This window comes from Malania oleifera, chromosome 8 (genome assembly GCF_029873635.1).
Source record: "Malania oleifera isolate guangnan ecotype guangnan chromosome 8, ASM2987363v1, whole genome shotgun sequence".
NCBI lineage: Eukaryota > Viridiplantae > Streptophyta > Magnoliopsida > Santalales > Ximeniaceae > Malania > Malania oleifera.
In genome coordinates, this window is record NC_080424.1 from 76,967,755 (window position 1) to 76,987,516 (window position 19,762).

The 19,762-nt window shown below is 40.3% G+C and overlaps 3 protein-coding genes across 4 annotated transcripts in view; 1 reads left to right on the forward strand and 2 right to left on the reverse strand.

The window, feature by feature from the left end:
* The first annotated feature begins 944 nt into the window (after positions 1 to 944).
* On the forward strand, positions 945 to 4,287 carry LOC131161459 (subtilisin-like protease SBT1.7). The gene has a single exon (XM_058117230.1). It carries the CDS (start codon positions 1,593 to 1,595, stop codon positions 3,906 to 3,908), a length of 2,316 nt encoding a protein of 771 aa, XP_057973213.1. The 5' UTR covers positions 945 to 1,592; the 3' UTR covers positions 3,909 to 4,287.
* Positions 4,288 to 6,391: 2,104 nt separating this feature from the next.
* Positions 6,392 to 7,799, reverse strand: LOC131162744 (putative 1-phosphatidylinositol-3-phosphate 5-kinase FAB1C). Its single transcript, XM_058119349.1, has 3 exons — positions 7,617 to 7,799; positions 6,923 to 7,057; positions 6,392 to 6,685 (listed from the first exon to the last, which is right to left on the reverse strand). The coding sequence occupies exons 1-3, from the start codon at positions 7,797 to 7,799 to the stop codon at positions 6,392 to 6,394; spliced, it is 612 nt and encodes a 203-aa protein (XP_057975332.1).
* A 3,357-nt stretch (positions 7,800 to 11,156) lies between these two features.
* LOC131161460 (protein arginine N-methyltransferase 2) overlaps positions 11,157 to 19,762 on the reverse strand; it is a 42,040-nt gene continuing 33,434 nt past the window's right edge. Inside the window, exons 2-4 of one of the 2 annotated variants that reach the window (XM_058117232.1) lie at positions 19,353 to 19,745; positions 18,193 to 18,309; positions 11,157 to 11,447 (exon numbers count right to left, since the gene is read on the reverse strand). In XM_058117232.1, coding sequence (XP_057973215.1) covers positions 11,431 to 11,447; positions 18,193 to 18,309; positions 19,353 to 19,745 — 527 coding nt within the window. In that variant the 3' untranslated portion in view covers positions 11,157 to 11,430. Of the gene's footprint in view, positions 11,448 to 17,810; positions 18,310 to 19,352; positions 19,746 to 19,762 lie in introns of those variants that run through there. The other variant, XM_058117231.1, reaches the window with a different exon arrangement.

Here is a 19,762-nt window from a genome sequence, read left to right on the forward strand (position 1 = left end):
AATGATTCCAATAATGTATTCAGCAGGAAGTCCCTTTCCTAGTGAGCTTTACTCAGCTTTTGGCAGCGAGGGGACTGTGGTGGTTGATGATTGAAGGCGTCATACCCCTCACCACCAACAGTCACTCCACAATCAGTGCATCAAATGCGCATTCGCTGGCAACTCCTTTCACTTGCCAATAATGCCAGCCCTCTACATTGCACGCAATGTGAATAAAAGAGTGCAAGCGTGGACCATCCTATCACTACGATATTGCAGGACTGCCGGTTGGGTTAAAACAAGACATCATTATTTTCTCGCAATGTATTCACTCATCGCTCGCTCTATATGGGGATTCACTTTTTCTGTTTTGGAAATATTATTTCTTCCAGCATTTTGTAAATCAGAGAAATCCTTGGTTGAGAAAAGCGTGCTTCCACTTTTGTCCAACTATTAATAGATGGGGTGCAGAGTCTAGAAAATTGCTCAAAAAAAAAAACAAAAAAACTAGACCAATGGGAATGCTTTACCTCTGCAGTATAATACAATATTTTGAGTGAGGCCAACTATTAATAGATGGGGTGCAGAGTCTAGAAAATTGCTCAAAAAAAAAAACAAAAAAACTAGACCAATGGGAATGCTTTACCTCTGCAGTATAATACAATATTTTGAGTGAGGACACACAGCGTTATAGCTAAGTTTTTTGCACCTTTTTTGCACCCCCTATATGCTCTACCTACGCGCACAGAACCCTAAATCAACATATTCATAATCTAACAAAACAAACCCCACCTAACCCCCCACTCAAAAAAGAAAGGGGGAAAAAAAAAATGAACGAAAGCCCTATAGGGCTGAATGGCTGCGTCAGATAGTGCCAGAAATTTTCTTCTGGACAATTGTGAAGTTTCAAAGGGATAATAATTGCATCCACAAGCTTTTAGGGATTGAAAATACACATTATCGCGGACTCACTAGTCACTACAACTACATAATCGATAACCATGAGATGCTAACATATGACGGTGAAAAAAAAAATAAAACATTAGGCTTTGAAATTGACAACTAGCTCGCATCCAATTTTTGTACAATCCCATACTGATTCACTGGCAAACAACAATGCCCCACATCCTTTCTTAAGTATTTCTTGTCATTAAGATGTATACCTTTTCTGGGTGAGCATTTTAACTTCAAGTTATAATCCAGTTTTGACCCGAGGGACCCGACAGTGGGCAACGTTGCTTTCACACTTATTTTAGGTGCACTAAGGAGCCCACGCAAGTTGATCATCAGACGCACAAAATTAAAAAGATTCCAAAGGAAAAAATAAAAATAAAAACAAAAACGCTTGTACGCAACAATGGCTTCTTAAAAGGGTTTGCAGAAACCAAACCTGCTGTTATAAATCTGGCCCAGAGCTGATAACCTGGTCACTACACGCCCAGTGATCATAACCAACTGGTGAAGCCACTAGACAAGGAGAATATCCCTCATAGCAGCATGCAAGGTTCCCAACCACTCCCACTAAATTTTTGAGCATTGCTTTAAAAAATAAAAAATTCGGAAGGCCTATCTCTCCCAAGTTAGTTATCCGCCATTCTGCTGTCTCTGAGAATATGAAAATGAAGATACCAGCATACAAGCTTCTGCTATTTATTTCTATACTCGTGAGTTTCTGTCAAGCTTACGTGGCAGCAAAAGTGAAGAGCCAGCAGCAGAAGAGAACTTACATTGTTCACATGGACAAATCCCACATGCCGGCAAGTTTCAATGATCACATCCAGTGGTATGAGGCTTCTTTAAAATCAGTTTCCGACTCAGCTAATATGCTTTACGCCTACAGTAACATAATCCATGGCTTCTCAACTCAACTGTCGGCTGAGGAAGCAGAGTCACTGGATGCGCAACCGGAGATTATTTCTGTTATTCCGGAAGTGAGATATGAGCTCCACACAACCCGGACACCTGCATTTCTTGGGCTTGAGAAGAGTGAGGCTTTATTGCCTGAATCCAGCGCGGTCAGCGAGGTTGTTGTTGGGGTATTTGATACTGGAGTTTGGCCTGAAAGCAAAAGCTTTGATGACAGTGGACTTGGTCCAGTACCAATTAGCTGGAAAGGTGAATGTGAAGTAGGTACGAACTTCAACTCATCAAGCTGTAACCGAAAACTAATTGGTGCAAGGTTCTTCTCAAAAGGATACGAAAATAATGCTGGACCCATCAATGAAACAAGAGAATCAAAATCACCAAGAGACGATGATGGTCATGGAACTCATACCTCAACGACAGCAGCTGGATCAGCTGTTGCTGGAGCCAGCCTCTTTGGATTTGCATCTGGAACGGCACAAGGGATGGCTTCACGCGCCCGAGTGGCTGCATACAAAGTATGTTGGCTTGGTGGCTGTTTCACATCTGACATCCTGGCTGCGATGGACAAGGCTGTGGAAGACGGCGTAAATATTATGTCCATATCTTTAGGAGGAGGAGTATCTGATTATTATAGAGACATTGTTGCTGTTGGTGCCTTTGCAGCCACAGCGCAAGGAATCCTCGTGTCATGCTCAGCTGCAAATGGGGGACCTTCACCTGGCACCTTGTCCAATGTTGCACCATGGATCACCACAGTTGGTGCTGGAACTTTGGACCGTGACTTTCCGGCTTATGTGAGCCTTGGAAACGGAAAGAAATATACTGGTGCCTCCCTTTATAGTGGAAAACCATTACCTGACATGTTATTTCCGCTTGTTTATGCTGCTAATGTGAGTAATAGTACATCTGGTGGTCTATGCACAACTGGTAGTTTGATTTCTGAGAAAGTGACTGGAAAAATTGTGGTATGCAATCGAGGTGGTAGCTCCAGAGTTCAGAAGGGTGTTGTGGTGAAAGATGCTGGGGGAGTAGGGATGATTTTAACAAACACTGAGCTATATGGAGAGGAGCTAGTAGCGGATCCACACCTTTTGCCTGCTGCAACTGTGGGTCAAACAGCTGGTGATATGATAAAGAGGTATATTTTCTCAGAGGCCAATCCCACAGCCACAATTACTACCGGTGAGACGCAATTGGGCGTTCAACCAGCACCAATTGTGGCAGCATTCAGTTCAAGAGGCCCAAACACAGTCACGCCGGAAATACTCAAACCCGACATTATGGCACCTGGTGTCAACATACTAGCTGGGTGGACTGGTACAGAAGGGCCCTCAGGGTTGAAGATTGACAACAGACGCGTGAGCTTCAACATTATCTCAGGTACATCAATGTCCTGCCCACATATAAGCGGGTTAGCTGCCCTCCTCAAGGCAGCACACCCAGAATGGAGCCCTGCGGCTATCAGGTCTGCACTGATGACCACGGCCTACACCACATACCAAAATGGGGAAACCATCCAAGATGCCGCAACAGGAATGCCATCTACTCCATTTGATTATGGCTCTGGACATGTAAACCCTATAGCGGCCCTTGATCCCGGCCTTGTCTATGATACAAGTGTTGATGACTACCTACACTTCCTCTGTGCTTTGAATTACAGCTCAGCTCAGATAAAGCGCACAACAAATAAAGACTTTACCTGTGATTCAAGAAAGAAATATAGCGTGAGTGATCTTAATTACCCATCTTTTGCTGTTCCTCTGCAGACAGCTTCCGGCAAAGGTGGTGGCAATGGTTCATTGAGCATGGTTAGCCATACAAGAACCCTTACTAATGTTGGCACTGCAGCAACATATAAGGTCTTGGTGTCAACAAAAACTGAGTCGGTGAAGATCTCTGTTGAACCAGGATTGCTGAGCTTCAGTCAGCGAAATGAAAAGAAGACATACACGGTAACATTCACGGCTGGTTCTATGCCTTCTGGTACGAACAGTTTTGCAAGTCTGGAATGGTCAGATGGGAATCATGTTGTTCGCAGTCCAATAGCTTTCAGCTGGACATGATTGTCATAATATTGAAGAAATGGCACAAGCAGTATGGTGCTTGCTCTTTATGTATAATTTATTGGATGCAACAATCCCCTCTTCTATTACCAGTTGGCCAAAGAGATCCATTCTAACCTCTGATAAGAAAGTCAACAATAAGAGGAAAAATCAGGCACGGCTGGCACTGAGGAAGTGGGGTGGGGTAGATGTTTTCTCTTTCAGAGGCTAGATTCTTATACTCTGTTTGGCTTTCATAGTTCCCTTCATTGTAGCAATATTAAGGGCCATTAATGGTTTAAAGCATCTATATCATGTTGTCATGACTCGGCAGTTTCTGTTGTCATGACATGATCACTTAGTGGAAGACCAGAAGTACTAAATTGGCAATTCACTGGAAGACATGGATCTACTATACATTCAAATGATTTTGGTGGCTGAATTGCAGTATTTCCTCTATAATAGTGTAATTAAACAGAGGAACTCTTATAATAGTAGCCCCTAGAGATTTCAAAATCCATAATTTTCGCACGTACGGAAACAGCCAAGATTTCTCACACCTTATTTGAAGTGCTTAGGTCACTGAATGAAATTGGGGTGTGGGAGTGTAGGAGAATGGAATAGAAATTATACAAGGATATAATAATTTACAATAATGTAAAGCAAAAAATTTTGTTATGCCATCCAAACTGAAATAGGATAGGAGTAGATATTCCAGTGATGAAATTTGAGCAGAGTCATTCATTGTCTATTCCATGGTATGGATTAAGAAAAGTTTTTGCATGGTCATTTGCTTTGTAATGACAACGCATTTTCATTGGCAAACTAAAGCTTAACCTTCAGGTGTCAAAAATAATTCCAGAGAATAATTGACATTAAAAGGCATTCTATGTCAATATTGCATCCAGACAAACATGATTACAAGGTATAAAAACAAACTCCCCCCCCCCCCCCTTTTTTTTTAATAACCAGATGAATTCAATAGATAAGAAAGAATATACAGAAAGGAGAAGAAGAAATCCTCCTAAACGAAAGGAGGAAAAAAAAAAAATTTAAAAGTCATGAAACAGCAATTAGATTAACAAAGCTAGCCAATCCCATTCCCACTGGATATCAGAAGCCTCACTCCTTAAAACAACCAGCAGCAGCACACCAAAGCGAGGCTAAATAATGAATCTTCTCCTATAACAAAGAAGAATTTGTTCAATTGTTCCCTATAAAACAAGCATCTTGTTCCAGCCATAAACCCCATATAACCATGAAAGCCACACAAACTCCACAAAGCATGTGCATCCTTCCTTCTACCAAAACCAGGAAATGAATTGACAACAGATCCTCCATCGACTTTGGACAAACTCAACTTTCTCCCAAAAGACCAAAAAGCTTATTGCAAATATTCCAAGAAAAGCAGCGATACAAAAACACAGGAGAAGTTGTTTCAAAACTATCAAGACATAAAGAACTCGCATTGGGAAAAAATGCATCTAAACTCTAAAGGTCTACAACTCCGCAACATATTGTTGGTGTAACTCTATTAGAACAACCAACCAACCAAGTAAAAGCCTTTGAAGGAACCTTGGCTTTCTAAATAATTTTATGGAGTGGAAAGGATATCTTAGCATTAGTCAAAAAATCAAAGAAAGATTTGCAAGAATAAACCCCTGAAGAATCTAAAGACCAAGAACGACTATCCATTCTAAACAAGGGACAACAATTCTCCAACATCAAGAAGGAAGACAGTGTAATGAACCCACTCGTAATTGTAATGAACTCTACACAATTTGTAATGAACTCAACAGAGTGGTAATGGCTAATTGAATGAATTACTTGTATGTGAACGAGATTACAGAGATGGACTGAATTCACTAGTGCAATGCATACAAAAAAAATTGAAATAAGGAACAACAGGTTGGCTAGTTCGAGAGAGCCACTCACCAAAAATAGAAAAACAAATCGATTCCAATTTTCTAGCCAACCCCACTATTCCCTGCTGGCCCTCCCTTTATTCCCTAGACAGCCCACGTGGGCTAAATTTCACGCTGCCATCCCACACGGGCTTCGGCCATAGCGTCCAGCCCACTTCCACGCTACCATGGTCTCGGCCCAGCTTCTGGCGATAACGAGCCCCTCCTGTACGAGCCAAGTCTGCAACGAACCGTCCCTTTCGTCCAAGCTCCTCAACCTACTCGTGCCTCCTGTCCAAGCCCTTCTGCGAGGCGCCTTTCGTCCGAGCTCTTTTGCAAGACGCCCTTCGTCCAAGCTCCTCTGTTTGCTCGGAGCATCTGAGCCCCTTCGTGAAGCATCATCCTTCCGAGCCCCTTCTCCCCTCAGGTCGTCTGCTCAAAACCTTCCGCTCGAGGCCTCGAGCCCTTTCTCCCCTCATGTTGTCTGCTCGGAGCCTTCCACCCGTAACAATACCCTCCCCTTTTGAGCACCTTGCCCACAAGGTGAGGAAACTTCTCCTTCCACTTATGATACCACTCCCACGTCACATCTTCCTTCTCCTATCTTGCTTTCTCATCCTTCTCTTCAAGAACCACATGCAAAAGCTTGTGTACGACTTCTTCATTGTCGCTACCCTCCTCAGTCCCAGCAGCAACTTCAACAAAAACTGTCTTCAAAACTTCCCTTGCTCTGACCTCTTCGAGCCGAAGCTTATATAACAGCAAAGCCACCTTCTCTTCTTCAGCAAGGAAGGAAATCTCCAGTATTAAATGGTATGCCATGACAAATGCACAGTAAACAACAGACTTAATCTTCTTCAATTCACCACCGTGACTCCCCCTTAGTAAAATCGTCTAACCAAGACGAGTAGGACAACCCTCAAGGAACATCAAGGTCTTACTTGGCCTTTTTCCCCCTTCACCATAGGTTGCATGTTCTTCAATGAATTTTTCAAAATGACAATACACACACTGTTTTAGTTTGTGGCCCATTAGAGTGTCAGAGGATAACATTGGGGCACCAATACAACAAGCAATCCTTTCCAAGCGATGGAGCTTCATATCAAACACCAGTGTGATTCCTTTTATTACTTGACTTTGGCTACGAGACCCGCTTGCGATATACTTCACCTTGACATAACCACTTGGATCCATTGCTTTACCCTCAGTAGCAATTGGCTTCACAAGTGAGGTAGTCTGCCATGAAAAGCGAGTGACCACATCTATCTAGGTTTCACAATCATCATTTGAAAGGGCAACACCAATAGATTTGAGAAGTTGACCCACAAGGGCCTTAAATTTCCCCATCATCACCTCTCCCACCTCTTTTTGCCATTCCTCTTTTTGAAAATAAGGGTATCTGTAGGGTCTTACACTGATTGGAGAGGTCCCTTAAGAGTTATTCCATGGTCACATGACCTGATGGGCGGTAATTCCTTAGGTTCTATAATTATCATTTGAAACTCATCCAGCAAGGATGTTAGGGTGGGGAGAGTGTTGTTCGTTGCCATTTCTTCTATTTCTTCCAATGGTTGTAACAGAATTCCCTTCTTCCCCAATTAGGATAACTTCCCCACCAATTCCTTTTCCACCAATTATTGGGAGGTGAGCCCTTGCAAGCAAACAAACTTGCCTTGGTGATGGAATTTCATAGTGAGTTTAACAAAGTCCCACTGCTTTCACCAAGCCTACTGATCCACTGAATTCCGAGGACAATATCACAGCCCCCCAAAATCAGAAACTACATATCAACTTCAAATCTAGTCCCTTACAGTGCAAAATTCACCGCTAGACACCTTCCTTCACACCATATTTCCTCTCCATTAGCCACCTTCACCTTCACCTTCTCTTCACTATTCATGACCAACTGAAGTCTCTTAACCAAAGCTAGATCAATGAAATTATGAGTGCGGCTGGAGTTGACCAGTATCACAAAAGATTGTCCTCTGAAAGAACCGATCACTCTCATTGTTCTGGAGTAGGGAGACCCCGTTAGTGCATGTAGGGTGATTTCCACCCTATCCTCTCCCTCTCCCTACTGCTGCTCAAACCCTTCTCCCTCGAGGTAATCATGCCCTTCCACCTCGGGGGGCTCCTCCTTTTCATTGAAATAGTTGAGCTAGCTTCCTTCTAACAGGAAAAGCTTGGTAGCTCCACATTTATGCCCGGGGTGCCATTTGGCATCACAATTGAAACATATCCCTTTGCTCTTCTTTTCTCTTATTTGTTCCGGTGAATCTTTGTGGACCTAGGTGTTGGGTTTGGCTATTGGTTTGGTCACATGATGAGGATATGACGGGGTAGAGTGCTTGGGTAGGATATACCTCTTAGTTGCTAAAAGGTTTTCCTCCTGTACCCGGGCCTTGCCATAAGCCATATACACATTGATTGGGTTCAAGAGTTTCACTGCCCACCTTATCTCTTCCTTCAATCCCCCGATGAACAAACTGAGCCGATGGTCCTCATCTAAGTTCCTGACTCTATTGGACAATTCTTCAAACTGCTCCTTGAACAAGGTTACAATAGAAGTTTGTTTTAGGTTGGATAACTGCTCCAATGGGTCATCATAAGGATTGACCCCAAATCAGGTATGCAAGGCTCTTTAAAATGCCTCCTAGCTTGTTAATAGACCAGACCTCTTGAAGTCTTGAAACCAGATTAAGACCTTGTCCTCCATGTGGAAGGATGCCAACAGAACCCTTTGATAGGGTGAGGTTTCATGAAATAGGAAGAATGATTGACACTATAGAGCCAACCTGCTGGATCCGAACCATTAAATTTAGGGAAATTAACTCTCACCGTTTTAGTTTGAATACCTACTCTATCTGTAATGTGTTGCTCCCCATTAAAGCTCTCACGGTGTTGATGTCCAAACTCATGGCTAGATGTCTCTCCCGACCCTTCTTGGTTGAGTTTCTGCTTGCCAAGAAGCTTCACAGCATCGGAAAGAGCTCCCAACTATTGAGTCATGGTGATAAGTAGCTTCTGCTGTTCTGCTTGAATATGTTGGGTATTGGCTTGAGTGATTTGCATCTCCTGCTGAACTTTCTGATGTTCTTCTTGTGATTTTTTCGAGGCCACAATGGATTCCAACATGTGGTTCATGCGAGTTCCCTCTCCATGATGGCAGGAACTTGGCTCTGATACCAATTGTAATGAACCCACTCGTAATTGTAATGAACTCTACACAATTTGTAATGAACTCAATAGAGTGGTAATGGCTAATTGAATGAATTACATGCAGGTGAACGAGATTACAAAGATGGACTGAATTCACTAGTGTAATGCATACTAAAGAAATTGAAATAAGAACAGGTTGGCTGGTTCGAGGGAGCCACTCTCCAAAAATAGAAAAAAGAACTAATTCCAATTTTCTAGCCAACCCCCCTATTCCCACTGGTCCTCCCTTTATACAAACAACCCATAACTAATTTCCCTGGACAACCCACATGGGCTAAATTTCACGCTGCCATCCCACACGGGCTTTGGCCACAGTGCCTAACCCACTTCCACGCTGCCATGGTCTCGGCCCACGATGCTTGGCTCGGCTTCTTGCAATAACAAGCCCCTCCTGTCCGAGCCCGGTTTGCAACAAGCCCTCCGTCAGAGCTGTCCCTTTTGTCCAAGCCCCTTAGCCTGCTTGGGCCTCCTATCCAAGCCCTTCTGCGAGGCGCCCTTCATCCGAGCTCTTCTGCGAGACGTCCTTCGTCCGAGCTCCTCTGTCTGCTCGAAGCCTCCAAGCACCTTCGCGAAGCATCATCCTTCTAAGCCCCTTCTCACCTCAGGTCGTTTGCTCAGAACCTTCCCCTCGAGCCCCTTCTCCCCTCATGTCGTCCACTCAAAGCCTTCCACCCGTAACAATTTACTACACGTTATCATTTACTACACATTTGGTACATAGAAATGGAATGTAATCAAATTTATCACTTTGCTATACTCTCCATTCAAATTTCATTCCTACCCCATTCCATTCTGCAAACCACACATGATGTTAGATTTCCACGGGAGTGAACCCAAGCAGGTGAATAACCAGAAATCAAAAAGAAGAAAATAATCTCATTATGCCCTGAAGTCAAGTGGAAAAGATAAGGAAAAGAATTGGACAAAGCTACCCACCCATATATGTTCTCAAAAATGAATTGAGAGCCATTCACCCAAAACAAAATTAGTGGGAGCACGTAAATTTGAGAAACACACCTCCACGAGCTTTCTAAAGAAAATCTAATTCCCAAATTAGCATCCGATCCATTCAAATGCAATTCCAATTTACTTTTAATGACTCTACTCCAAAAAGAGCACTCATGTAAGGGAAACCACCATAACCATTTAGCCAAAAAAGCAGTGTTTTTAGACACCAACTAACCAAGACCAAAACCCCATCCAACTTAGACCTACACAGTCACCCCCTTAATTAGATGATCCCTTTTATCAACAACCCTAGACCAAAGGAAATATCTCATAATTTTCTCAAGCTTACTAGCTATCCTTACTGGGATCTAGAAATAGAAAAATAATAAAGGATACTAGCAAGACAAGCCTGAATAAGAGTAATGTAATCCCTAGCGAAAATAGCGCAGCTTTCTCCCATCCAAATGCTTAGACACCCTCTCCACCACCAGATCCCAAAAATACAGAGACCTAGGATTACCAAATGAGACTCCTAGATAAGACAAGGACAATCCAAAAGACCCCAACCATTTAATGAAGCCAACTCCCTAGATGAAATCAGACTAATAATTGCAATACCAACATTCTCCAAATTAATGCCAAGCCCGAAAATCCTCTCAAAAATTGGACGAAGGTCAAAAGTTCAAAATAGAATATCTATGATCATGTAAGAAAAGAAAAAAGTATTCATCAGCAGATTGAAAATGAGACACACAAACCCCACTCCACCCACTTCCAGACCCTTTACTAAACCCTTATGAACTGTCCTTTTCTACCAATCTACTCAAAAGATCAACCACTAACACAAACAAGAAAGGGGATAATGGATCCAAACCCCTTTCTAGCAGAAATCTTATCTAAAATTTCCAACTAACCCTATCATAAGCCTTTTTAAAAATCCCTTCATTCCTCCAATGAATCTCCTCCACTAACTCACTAGGAACTAGGGGCATACGAAAATTACTGAATAACCGAAAACCTAACCGAAACCGAACTGTTCAACATTTCAGTACGATTTATTGGTTTCAGCATTTAATTTCAATTTCTCTATTTCAAACCAATTTTCAGTTTTGGTTTCTATTATATTGGAAAACCGAGCCAAAAAAACTGAATAAACCAAAAAATATGTTTTATCTAAAAATTTTGGCCCTATATTTAACTCTCAATCATTAATTTTGTAATGCTCAATTATTATAAATAAAATTTACTTAAATTAATATATACAGCAATACAGTTACAGCAGAAGAGTGGGAAGGATTCGGGACATTATATACAAGAGGATGAGGGCTTTTCTCCCATCTTTTATCGATGGGGGACAAGATTCTCAAGAGGAATGAGGACGCCCAACCCCCAATTGCCTAGCCTTTACGCCTTCAGCCTTGATGTCCTTGTCCCACATCGGTTGCCATCAAATTTGGTGGAGCCTTCTCCGCTTATAAAAGCAGGTCACCTACTCCAAATAAAGTACTCCACTCAGGCCGCAGTAGGATTAAAATTATTTAAGGTTCATTGAACTTCTAAAATTGAGCCTGTTACAATAAGTAATCTTATTTTTAATCCAGTTCAGTTAGTAACCAAAAAATGGACTGAAGAACCGCATTTTTTTTTTAACAAAACAGTCTGTTAACGGTCTAGTAGCGGTTTGCAATTATAGGAACCGATCAATTTCAGTTTGGTGTCCAGTTTTACCCAAAAGTGAACCGATAAAAACGGAGTAAACCCCTACTACGAACCAAAAGAGCATCCACAATCTGCCTACCCCCAACAAACACACTTTGAGCCTTAGAAATAGTCTCATCTAACGCCACAATCAACCTACTATGTAACAATTTAGCAATGATCTTATACACACTAGTCACAAAACTAATAGGTTGAAAATCACCAATCCTAATAGATATATTCCTCTTAGGCGCCAAAGTGATAAAAGAGGAGTTAATACTTTTTCTCAGGATCCCATTCCAAAAAATTTATTAAAGACCCTCAACAGATCCACCCTTGATCACATCCCAATAATAAAAAATAAAAAAATAAAAAAAATAAAAAACCATATTAACCCCATCCTGACCTAGAGCCTTATCCCTACCCATCCCAAACACAGTTACCTTCACTTCCTCCTTTTCCAACCAACTCACATGATCTCAAGAAATGGAATTCCAATCTAAACCCTTAATATAGGCCTACATGCATCCTCTTCCGAATAAAGGGCAGCATGGTGAACAAAGCTCCCGCATACGTAGAGTCTGAGGTAGGGGTGGACCACGATGGGTCTATTGTACGCAGTCTTACCTTACATTTTTGCTAGAGACTGTTTCCGCGCCTTAACTTGTGACCTCCACGTCAGAGAACGACAACTTTACGGTTGCATCAAATAAAGATTGAAGAAAAAATTAGTGGTCTCATTTGCAATCAAACGAGGACAGCCAACCTCTTTCACCCATTTAAATTTGTTCTTTTTCCTATACTCCTCACTTTATTAAAAATCAAATCCTCCAACTCATTTTTCAACTAGACCTGTTTAGCCTCCTCAGTCCTCGCCCTTCAAAAGACTCCCACCTTCCTCTTTTATATCTAAATATCCTTCTCACTCAAAATGCCAGCCTTCTAGAACCTAATATCTCCAAAAACCTCCCTATTTTGATTCTTCGGAGTAACATTAAGACGCTTAAGCTTCCTCATGACACTAAACGCTTCCCCAACTCCTCTCCAAATCCCCACCCTACGAATCTCTAACCAAAGAGGGCAATGAATCATAATCAAGCGTATGGTCTTCCGATTCTTTGGAGTCTTTTTAAGATGCTTAAGCTTCCTCATAATCCTAAACCCTTCCCAACTCCTCTCCAAATCCTCACACTAAGAATCTCTAACCAAAGAGAGCAAATAATCATGGTCAAGCGCATGGTCTTAAAATTTCCACAAAACTGTCTAACTTTCCACTTCCCATCACCCTCGAAATTGAAGTGACAATCGATTTTTGTCCAACAAAATTCTCATCAAAATTTCAACAAATTATCCAAATTTTATCGAAAGCTTGAAATTTTTGCGAAACTTGACAAAATGTTTACAATAGAACGAAATTTCCTTTGAAGTAAAATGTGAGATTTTTAAACACAAAGTGAACTTTCTCTCTTAATTTATCTTAGTTTTGTTGGGACCAAAGATTATTACAAGGGCTTTCGAAATTATATGAATAATTAAACTTCAATATTAGCAACATTTTATTTAATCATTTATGTCTAAATTATCTTTACTCGCATAATAAATAACAATTAACTCTTTTATGAATTTCATTATATTAATGGAATAGTTTACTATGAATATTACATAATAGCCACTGCACCTCATACACAACATACCCATGCATTTATTCTATAAGAGTAAAATGCACCTGTTGTCACTAAACTATTGACTAAAACCTACTAAGGTCGCTAAACTTTAATTTTGTGCAATTAGGTCACTCAACATAACAGATGTAACAATGTCCTATTTTCCATCCAAGGAAAATGTCTCTCTATTAAAATTGATTAGGCAGCAGTTATAAGACCCACGTGGCAGGTCTAATAATGATTTTTTATCTCTTTTTTTTTCAATTGCTTATGTTTTACCAATATTCTCTTCCCATCTCCTCCATGAAGACCATCTCCTTATCATATCAAAGCTCCTATTTCTTATCATTCTGATGATGAAACTAATGTTGAAACCAATGATTTAGAGATAAGTGGTAAGATTAGTAGTAAGGGTAGTGTGAGCAATAATAGTAGTGCAGAGGGTCTTTTGAGTGGGAAGAGGACTTCAAAACAGTTTTGGAGAGGCCGGTTGTGGGGACCCAGATGAAACCCTAGAAAAAAAATGGCCCCTTTTGTTGAACCCTTTGTGGGTTCAGACCTGGAGGCATTAATGCTGATTGAGAAGTTATCTTCTAATGATGGTTATGACAGTTTTGTGAAGCTGCCTAAGGCCCTAAATGTGGGATTTTTGGTGGTTAAAAAAAGTAGTAGAAGATGGAGATTGTTTGGGGGGAGAAAGGGGGGGACTGAAGGAGTCTTCCATTGCTGCAAATCTTGAGATTGGGGTAAAGGATTTGAGTGAAAACACAAATTTGCGTGGAGTCTTGGAAGAAAATGTTGTTTATGGTACTCATGAGATCACAGTTGAGGTTTTGGGGGGTGGTGATGGGGATAATGCACTTGAGAATCTAAAATCAAACGAGGGTGTGAACTCCAAAGTTGAAGAAGTCTCAGTGACTGGAAAGCTAGAGGCAGAAGGGATTCAACTGGAAGACAAGGGTTCTTTTGAGGGGCAGAAAGTTGAGGTTTCAGATGCCTGTAAGCAGCCAGCGGAAAAAGTTGAATGGAGTTTAGTTACAGGTGACTGAACTGTTGAAAAACTTGAAATTAGCTCTGTTGATGTAGAACCAGCAGATAATAAGTTGGTCGAAGGTGGTGGTGTGAATTCTGAGAATCGAGTGAAGTTTGTTATGGATGCCGTACATGTTGATTCAGTTCTAATATTGGGGGTTGAAGGAAATAAGGATTTTGAAGCAGAAGGGATGGTGTCCTTGTTGATGGAAGTGTACATTTGGATAATGGGTTTGATAAGATTACTTGTGATGTTGAAGAACTTCTTGATTCAAAGCTTGTTGGAGTAAATGCAGGTTTTGAGAAGAGTTGCAAGCAATTTTAATTTTTTCCGCAAGGAGATGCTCCATGAAACACATCACCCACTACATTGGCTGGCTCTTTTCTTCGGTCCAATCCTAGCAACAGCCAAATTGCCCATCGCCATGTTTGCAGGACCCAAGGAAGGGGATGACCCTCTCCTGTTTCTATTATTATTATTATTATTATTATTATTATTATTATTATTAAAGTTATAAATATTATTCTAAATAAAAAAAACTAGAAAAAGAAAAAATAAAAAGTGGCATGCATGGGTCCCAAAGTTGCCACATAAACATATTTAACAATGGGACATTTTCCTTGGACGGAAAGGAAAATGGGGCATTGCTATATTTGCTAAGTCAAAGACCTTACTGCACAAAAATAAAGTTTAGTAACCTCAATGCATTTAGTCAATAGTTCAGTGACCACGAGTGCATTTTATCCTAATTTATAATATATATTAATTCTAAAACTTGCGTTATTATGTCTATTAACCATTTCTACAGTTTCATAAAAAGAATTTCATGTTTTACTACTAATTTCCATAATACTTAAAAAAAATCAAAATTGAAATTTCCATCAAAATTTCTGTACTTTCAAAGCTTCATCTAGGCAAAATCAAAAGAGGACGGAAAATTTGGGGTCTAGAAGGACCATAAACAGAACTATTGGCCCCTTCCTTTTACATCTACTAAGAGTAAAAGAGTGAAAAACTCAACAAGGCTATCAATTTTAAAAATGGACCAAGTATCCCAAACAATAAGAATGCCATTAGACATCCCCTAAGAAGAGAGAAAATCCCACTTCTTACATCTCAAATAACCTCACCACCACCACCACCCCAAAATAAATAAATACATAATCTACATTCTCTAGTTTAGTTTCCTAAAGTAACACTAAAATGGGAGAATGTCTAACCAGCACTTCATGAATCAAACCCCTCTTCCTAACATCTCCTAAACTCCTAACATTCCAATTAATAGAAGAAGCTAACTTATGAGTTCTTTTGAACCTTCTCCCCCCCACCCCCCCCCCCCCCCCCCCCCCCCCCCCACACCCCCAACTCAAAAGGACTAGCAATGACATCTCCCTGATTGGAGTCCTTCCTATGGAAGACAACATTATCTGTAAAACTAGCATGATTCAAAATGGCAAGAATATATTTTTGAGAATAAGAAGTTCCCTGATTCTCTGATAGTAGTCCTTCACATCCTCCTCTCCCTCTTAATAGTTAGTACTTAATAGGAATGAAATCACCTAGGATGTTAATGGGATTATGCTCAAGAACAGGAAAAGTGGTCAAAGATCCCTTCTCAGTCTAGTCCCTAACCCAGTTGTCAATGTTCCTCAAATAATGAACACCAATCTGTGCTTCTACAGAGAACTTCTTGGGACTATCTTCCCAATCGTCCTGCTGTTCGAACTAGGGAAGATCTCCCAAGCCAATTTGAACTCTCGACTCATTTTCAAAATCAGAACATGGGTTTGTTAACAATTTTCCTCCCCATTGATTCTGTTTTCTGCCATCAGCTGATCTAATAACAAGCACTTTTCAGATTCACACATACTTCCCATTTCTTCATCTGAATTGGTACAAGAACTTTCATCTGACCCATAAATGTCTGAGGAATTCAAGCCACCTCTTATAGCAGACAACAAAAAACAAAGAGCTCAACATATCCATCTTTATCCTGATGGGCTTCTCCAATAAATTAATACCCACAAACCTGGTCAGACCCATCTCAATTTTCTGGACCGAAACCAGACCATCTTGTTTCTGGTGGTCCTCTCCTATTAAATCTTCAGAGTTGGCCTTCGCCACGCAGCCCAAACCCATCTCACTTGACTCATCCAAGACAGCAGCAGCAGCTTCCTTGGACTTAGATTGCCCTTTATTCTCAACCCACCTAAACACTGCCCGACTCTTATCAGGCCCAATACCCTAAGGCCCAACTTTTTTGAGTCATTATGGTTTAAATTTAAACTTGAAAATCCTTTCCTTCCAAATCGCAAAGATTAAGGAATAGTTTCTGAAGGATCACTACAATTCCAGATAAAGATTTTGCTGGGTGTTCAACACCTTCGCAAAAGGAGTTCCACTAACTCACTATCTGCAACTCATGCATTTTCAATTTTAACAGTTGCCATGTCCTTCAATGCTTAAATGGACTACCAACCTGATGCTTTCACTCCCTTAGGAATATGAACTGACTGAGGCCAACCATGATCTTTAAATTTTTCTAAATAAAAATAACCCTTTCCATTCGACAGAAGTTTCAAACCAATAAACCCTTTACTGCCCAGAAGACCTCCAGAATCCTTTACATGCCCTAGTCCAGAACCAGATACTTGCTTAAAACAAACTGGAACTATAATTGATGTGAGCCTTCCAGCGAATTATGATATGCAAATGGACATATTTTTTTCTAGCAAAAAACATTTCAATAATAAGAAATGAATTTACAAAATATGCAACTGGACACATTATCCAAACGGTCTAGGTTAATCACCTTCCAATCAGCTTTAAAAGTATGATGAACCTCCATAAAGAGGTTGCTTGTTTATTCCTTCTCCCTTGAGATCAAAAAAGGAGCATACAAGGTCGCCATTTAATCTGCACTGACAAGGATGGCGAGCTTCCCATTGTTCCTGAGAGGGATTTTCCTTACAAGACGACACTACTCGGCATTGAATTTAATGGTTCATGATGGTGGATTGAAGAACAAGAAAGGGCCACAAGCACTGCTTAAAGTTCTGATGTTGATGCAAAGTTGTAGTGGCAACCAGTCACAGAAACAGATATGCTAGGGCTGCCAGACCAAAGAGACATGTGGAGACTAGGGGGAATTGAATGCCTAGACAACCGACACAACTTTTTAGAGCAAAAAGAATTTGTTCCTAAACTTATTAAACCATGACCTATTTTGATTTCGGAAGAAACTAAGCAAAGCAAGGCCAAGCTAGAGAGGGGCAGACCTCTCAATCTGCCATATTGATGCATTTAAAAGCAAGGGATGCAAAATCTTGCAACTGATGCAGATCTATTATCAACTAAGTTTCTAGAAAACCTTAACAAACTAACACCTGTTCCTGAGTCCTGACTACACAATGACATACTCCAGTGATCCAAATGGCAATAATCTACAAATTGAGTGTGAAGTTCCAATGTGCACCAAATATTAATCATTTCACATAGTTTCTAAGAATCCAGAGTTACAAAATGATGAATAACGCAAGAATTACAAAAATAATGATGTTTCAATGTCTCGTAATATAATATGCCATTTAATGGATCTGAAAAAGAAAAAAAATAATTTTTCGAATTTTTCGAATTCAGACATCATGAAGAATCTTGTATAGACTGACAAACTGGGAGATGATAGGTATCCAGCTGCCAATATTTGTGTTTCACACCCTCCCATACTTCCTCTCCTAAGCAATCCTTTACAGGCAATGGAATTAACTGTGTGGAGAAACCCAAATTCTCTAGTTCCAGAGAAACTAAATGACAGTAAACAACGTGGAAGAATGCATTACCACCACAAAGGCCATTGAAGAATGAGTAGACCCCTCCAGGCTTCAGCAGTACAGGTAGATGTTGGTGAAACTCTCTCAGGTCTTCATAATATTCCCCGTACGTGTCAAAGAAAATACCTGAACAAAATAAACAAGCATATTAAAGAGTTATTATATTAGAACATAGAAAATAATACTCATGTGCCACCTTTAAAACAATTATCAGCTTTTCAACCAAAAGAAATAAGAGAGGTATTCAGTTGAACATGAAAACTTCTTGCACATTATCCTGTACATCTGCACAATAGTGCTTTTGACAAGTAGCCTGAACAAATAATCAAACTATCAATATTCAAGTACAAAACTATATGCATCAATACAGATTTACAGTATATAGAAGATTATATATTAAAAAAATAAAATGAATAACTTCATAACTGGGCGCAAATTAGCTCCCTGTGAAACCATCCGCACTCAATAATGCATGTACCCTCATGCGCGTGCCTTCCTCATGATCCTATGTGCATCAATGATGCATTTCCTTTTCTTTTTTTTGTTTTTACTTGGGATAATATATAACTGACGTGGGAAGAGGCAAGTATATGTCCCACTTCAGCATGCTGCAATGGTATGATCATGAGACTTCTGCATGAGAGACCTCAATTTCAAACTTGGGAAGGGATGGGGAGGGGCTTGAAAAGGGAGATTGGCTACCCAACTGTTGCGTAGCCTGGGCCTGATGGAGCTCCCAATGAGCCAAAAAAAAATGGAGTATATTACTACAACAAAACAAACTAACAAATAGTAAAATAATAAAATAAAATAAACTAACAAAACATCATAGATTTTTCCACAAAGCAGAGACATTGTTCACATATCTTCATAGGAAATAAAAAGCCAACAACTGTTGAGAGCAAAGCCCAATAGTACAAAAGATTCAAGAATACAAGAGTTGTCCGGAAAAGAAGAATCTGTGACAATAAAATGTAACAGGGAAAGAAGTAGAATATTCTTTCACAACTACTATAAGATGAAACTAGAAGTGACATTCACAAGGTAATACTCAAATATAATAAAACATAAAAAACAAAAACAAAAAAATGTGAGTCAATATAATTATATACAGCATCAAAGAACATAAATGTGTATTTAGTTTACTGTGCAACTGAGATTTTAGTTACCATCATAAGACTCGAGTTGTTCAAGAACATCCTGCCAACGACCAAATATTATCTTTACATTATCCTTCCCACCCCAACCAGTTTGAAGCATACGATCATAAACCTCTGGGTGAGCCTCGACAATAGTGTGACTAACTGGTGCATATTGTTGAATGGCTGTATCCACAAGACCCATTCCAAATCCAATGTTCAGAATGTGACCACCATTTGAGCAAACAGCTTTTGCATGAGCCTCCATCAATGGTCTCTCCCAGGCCATCATAATAGCTTTGCTATTGGAGTCCATAAGCTTATCCTCACTAAAAGTAACCCTATCTTCCATGTAATCCCTATCAGAATCACAATTTTTACTTGTCCTTGCAATTGTTCCTAGGATCATTTCAGCTTGAATCCCTGTTCACATACACAAA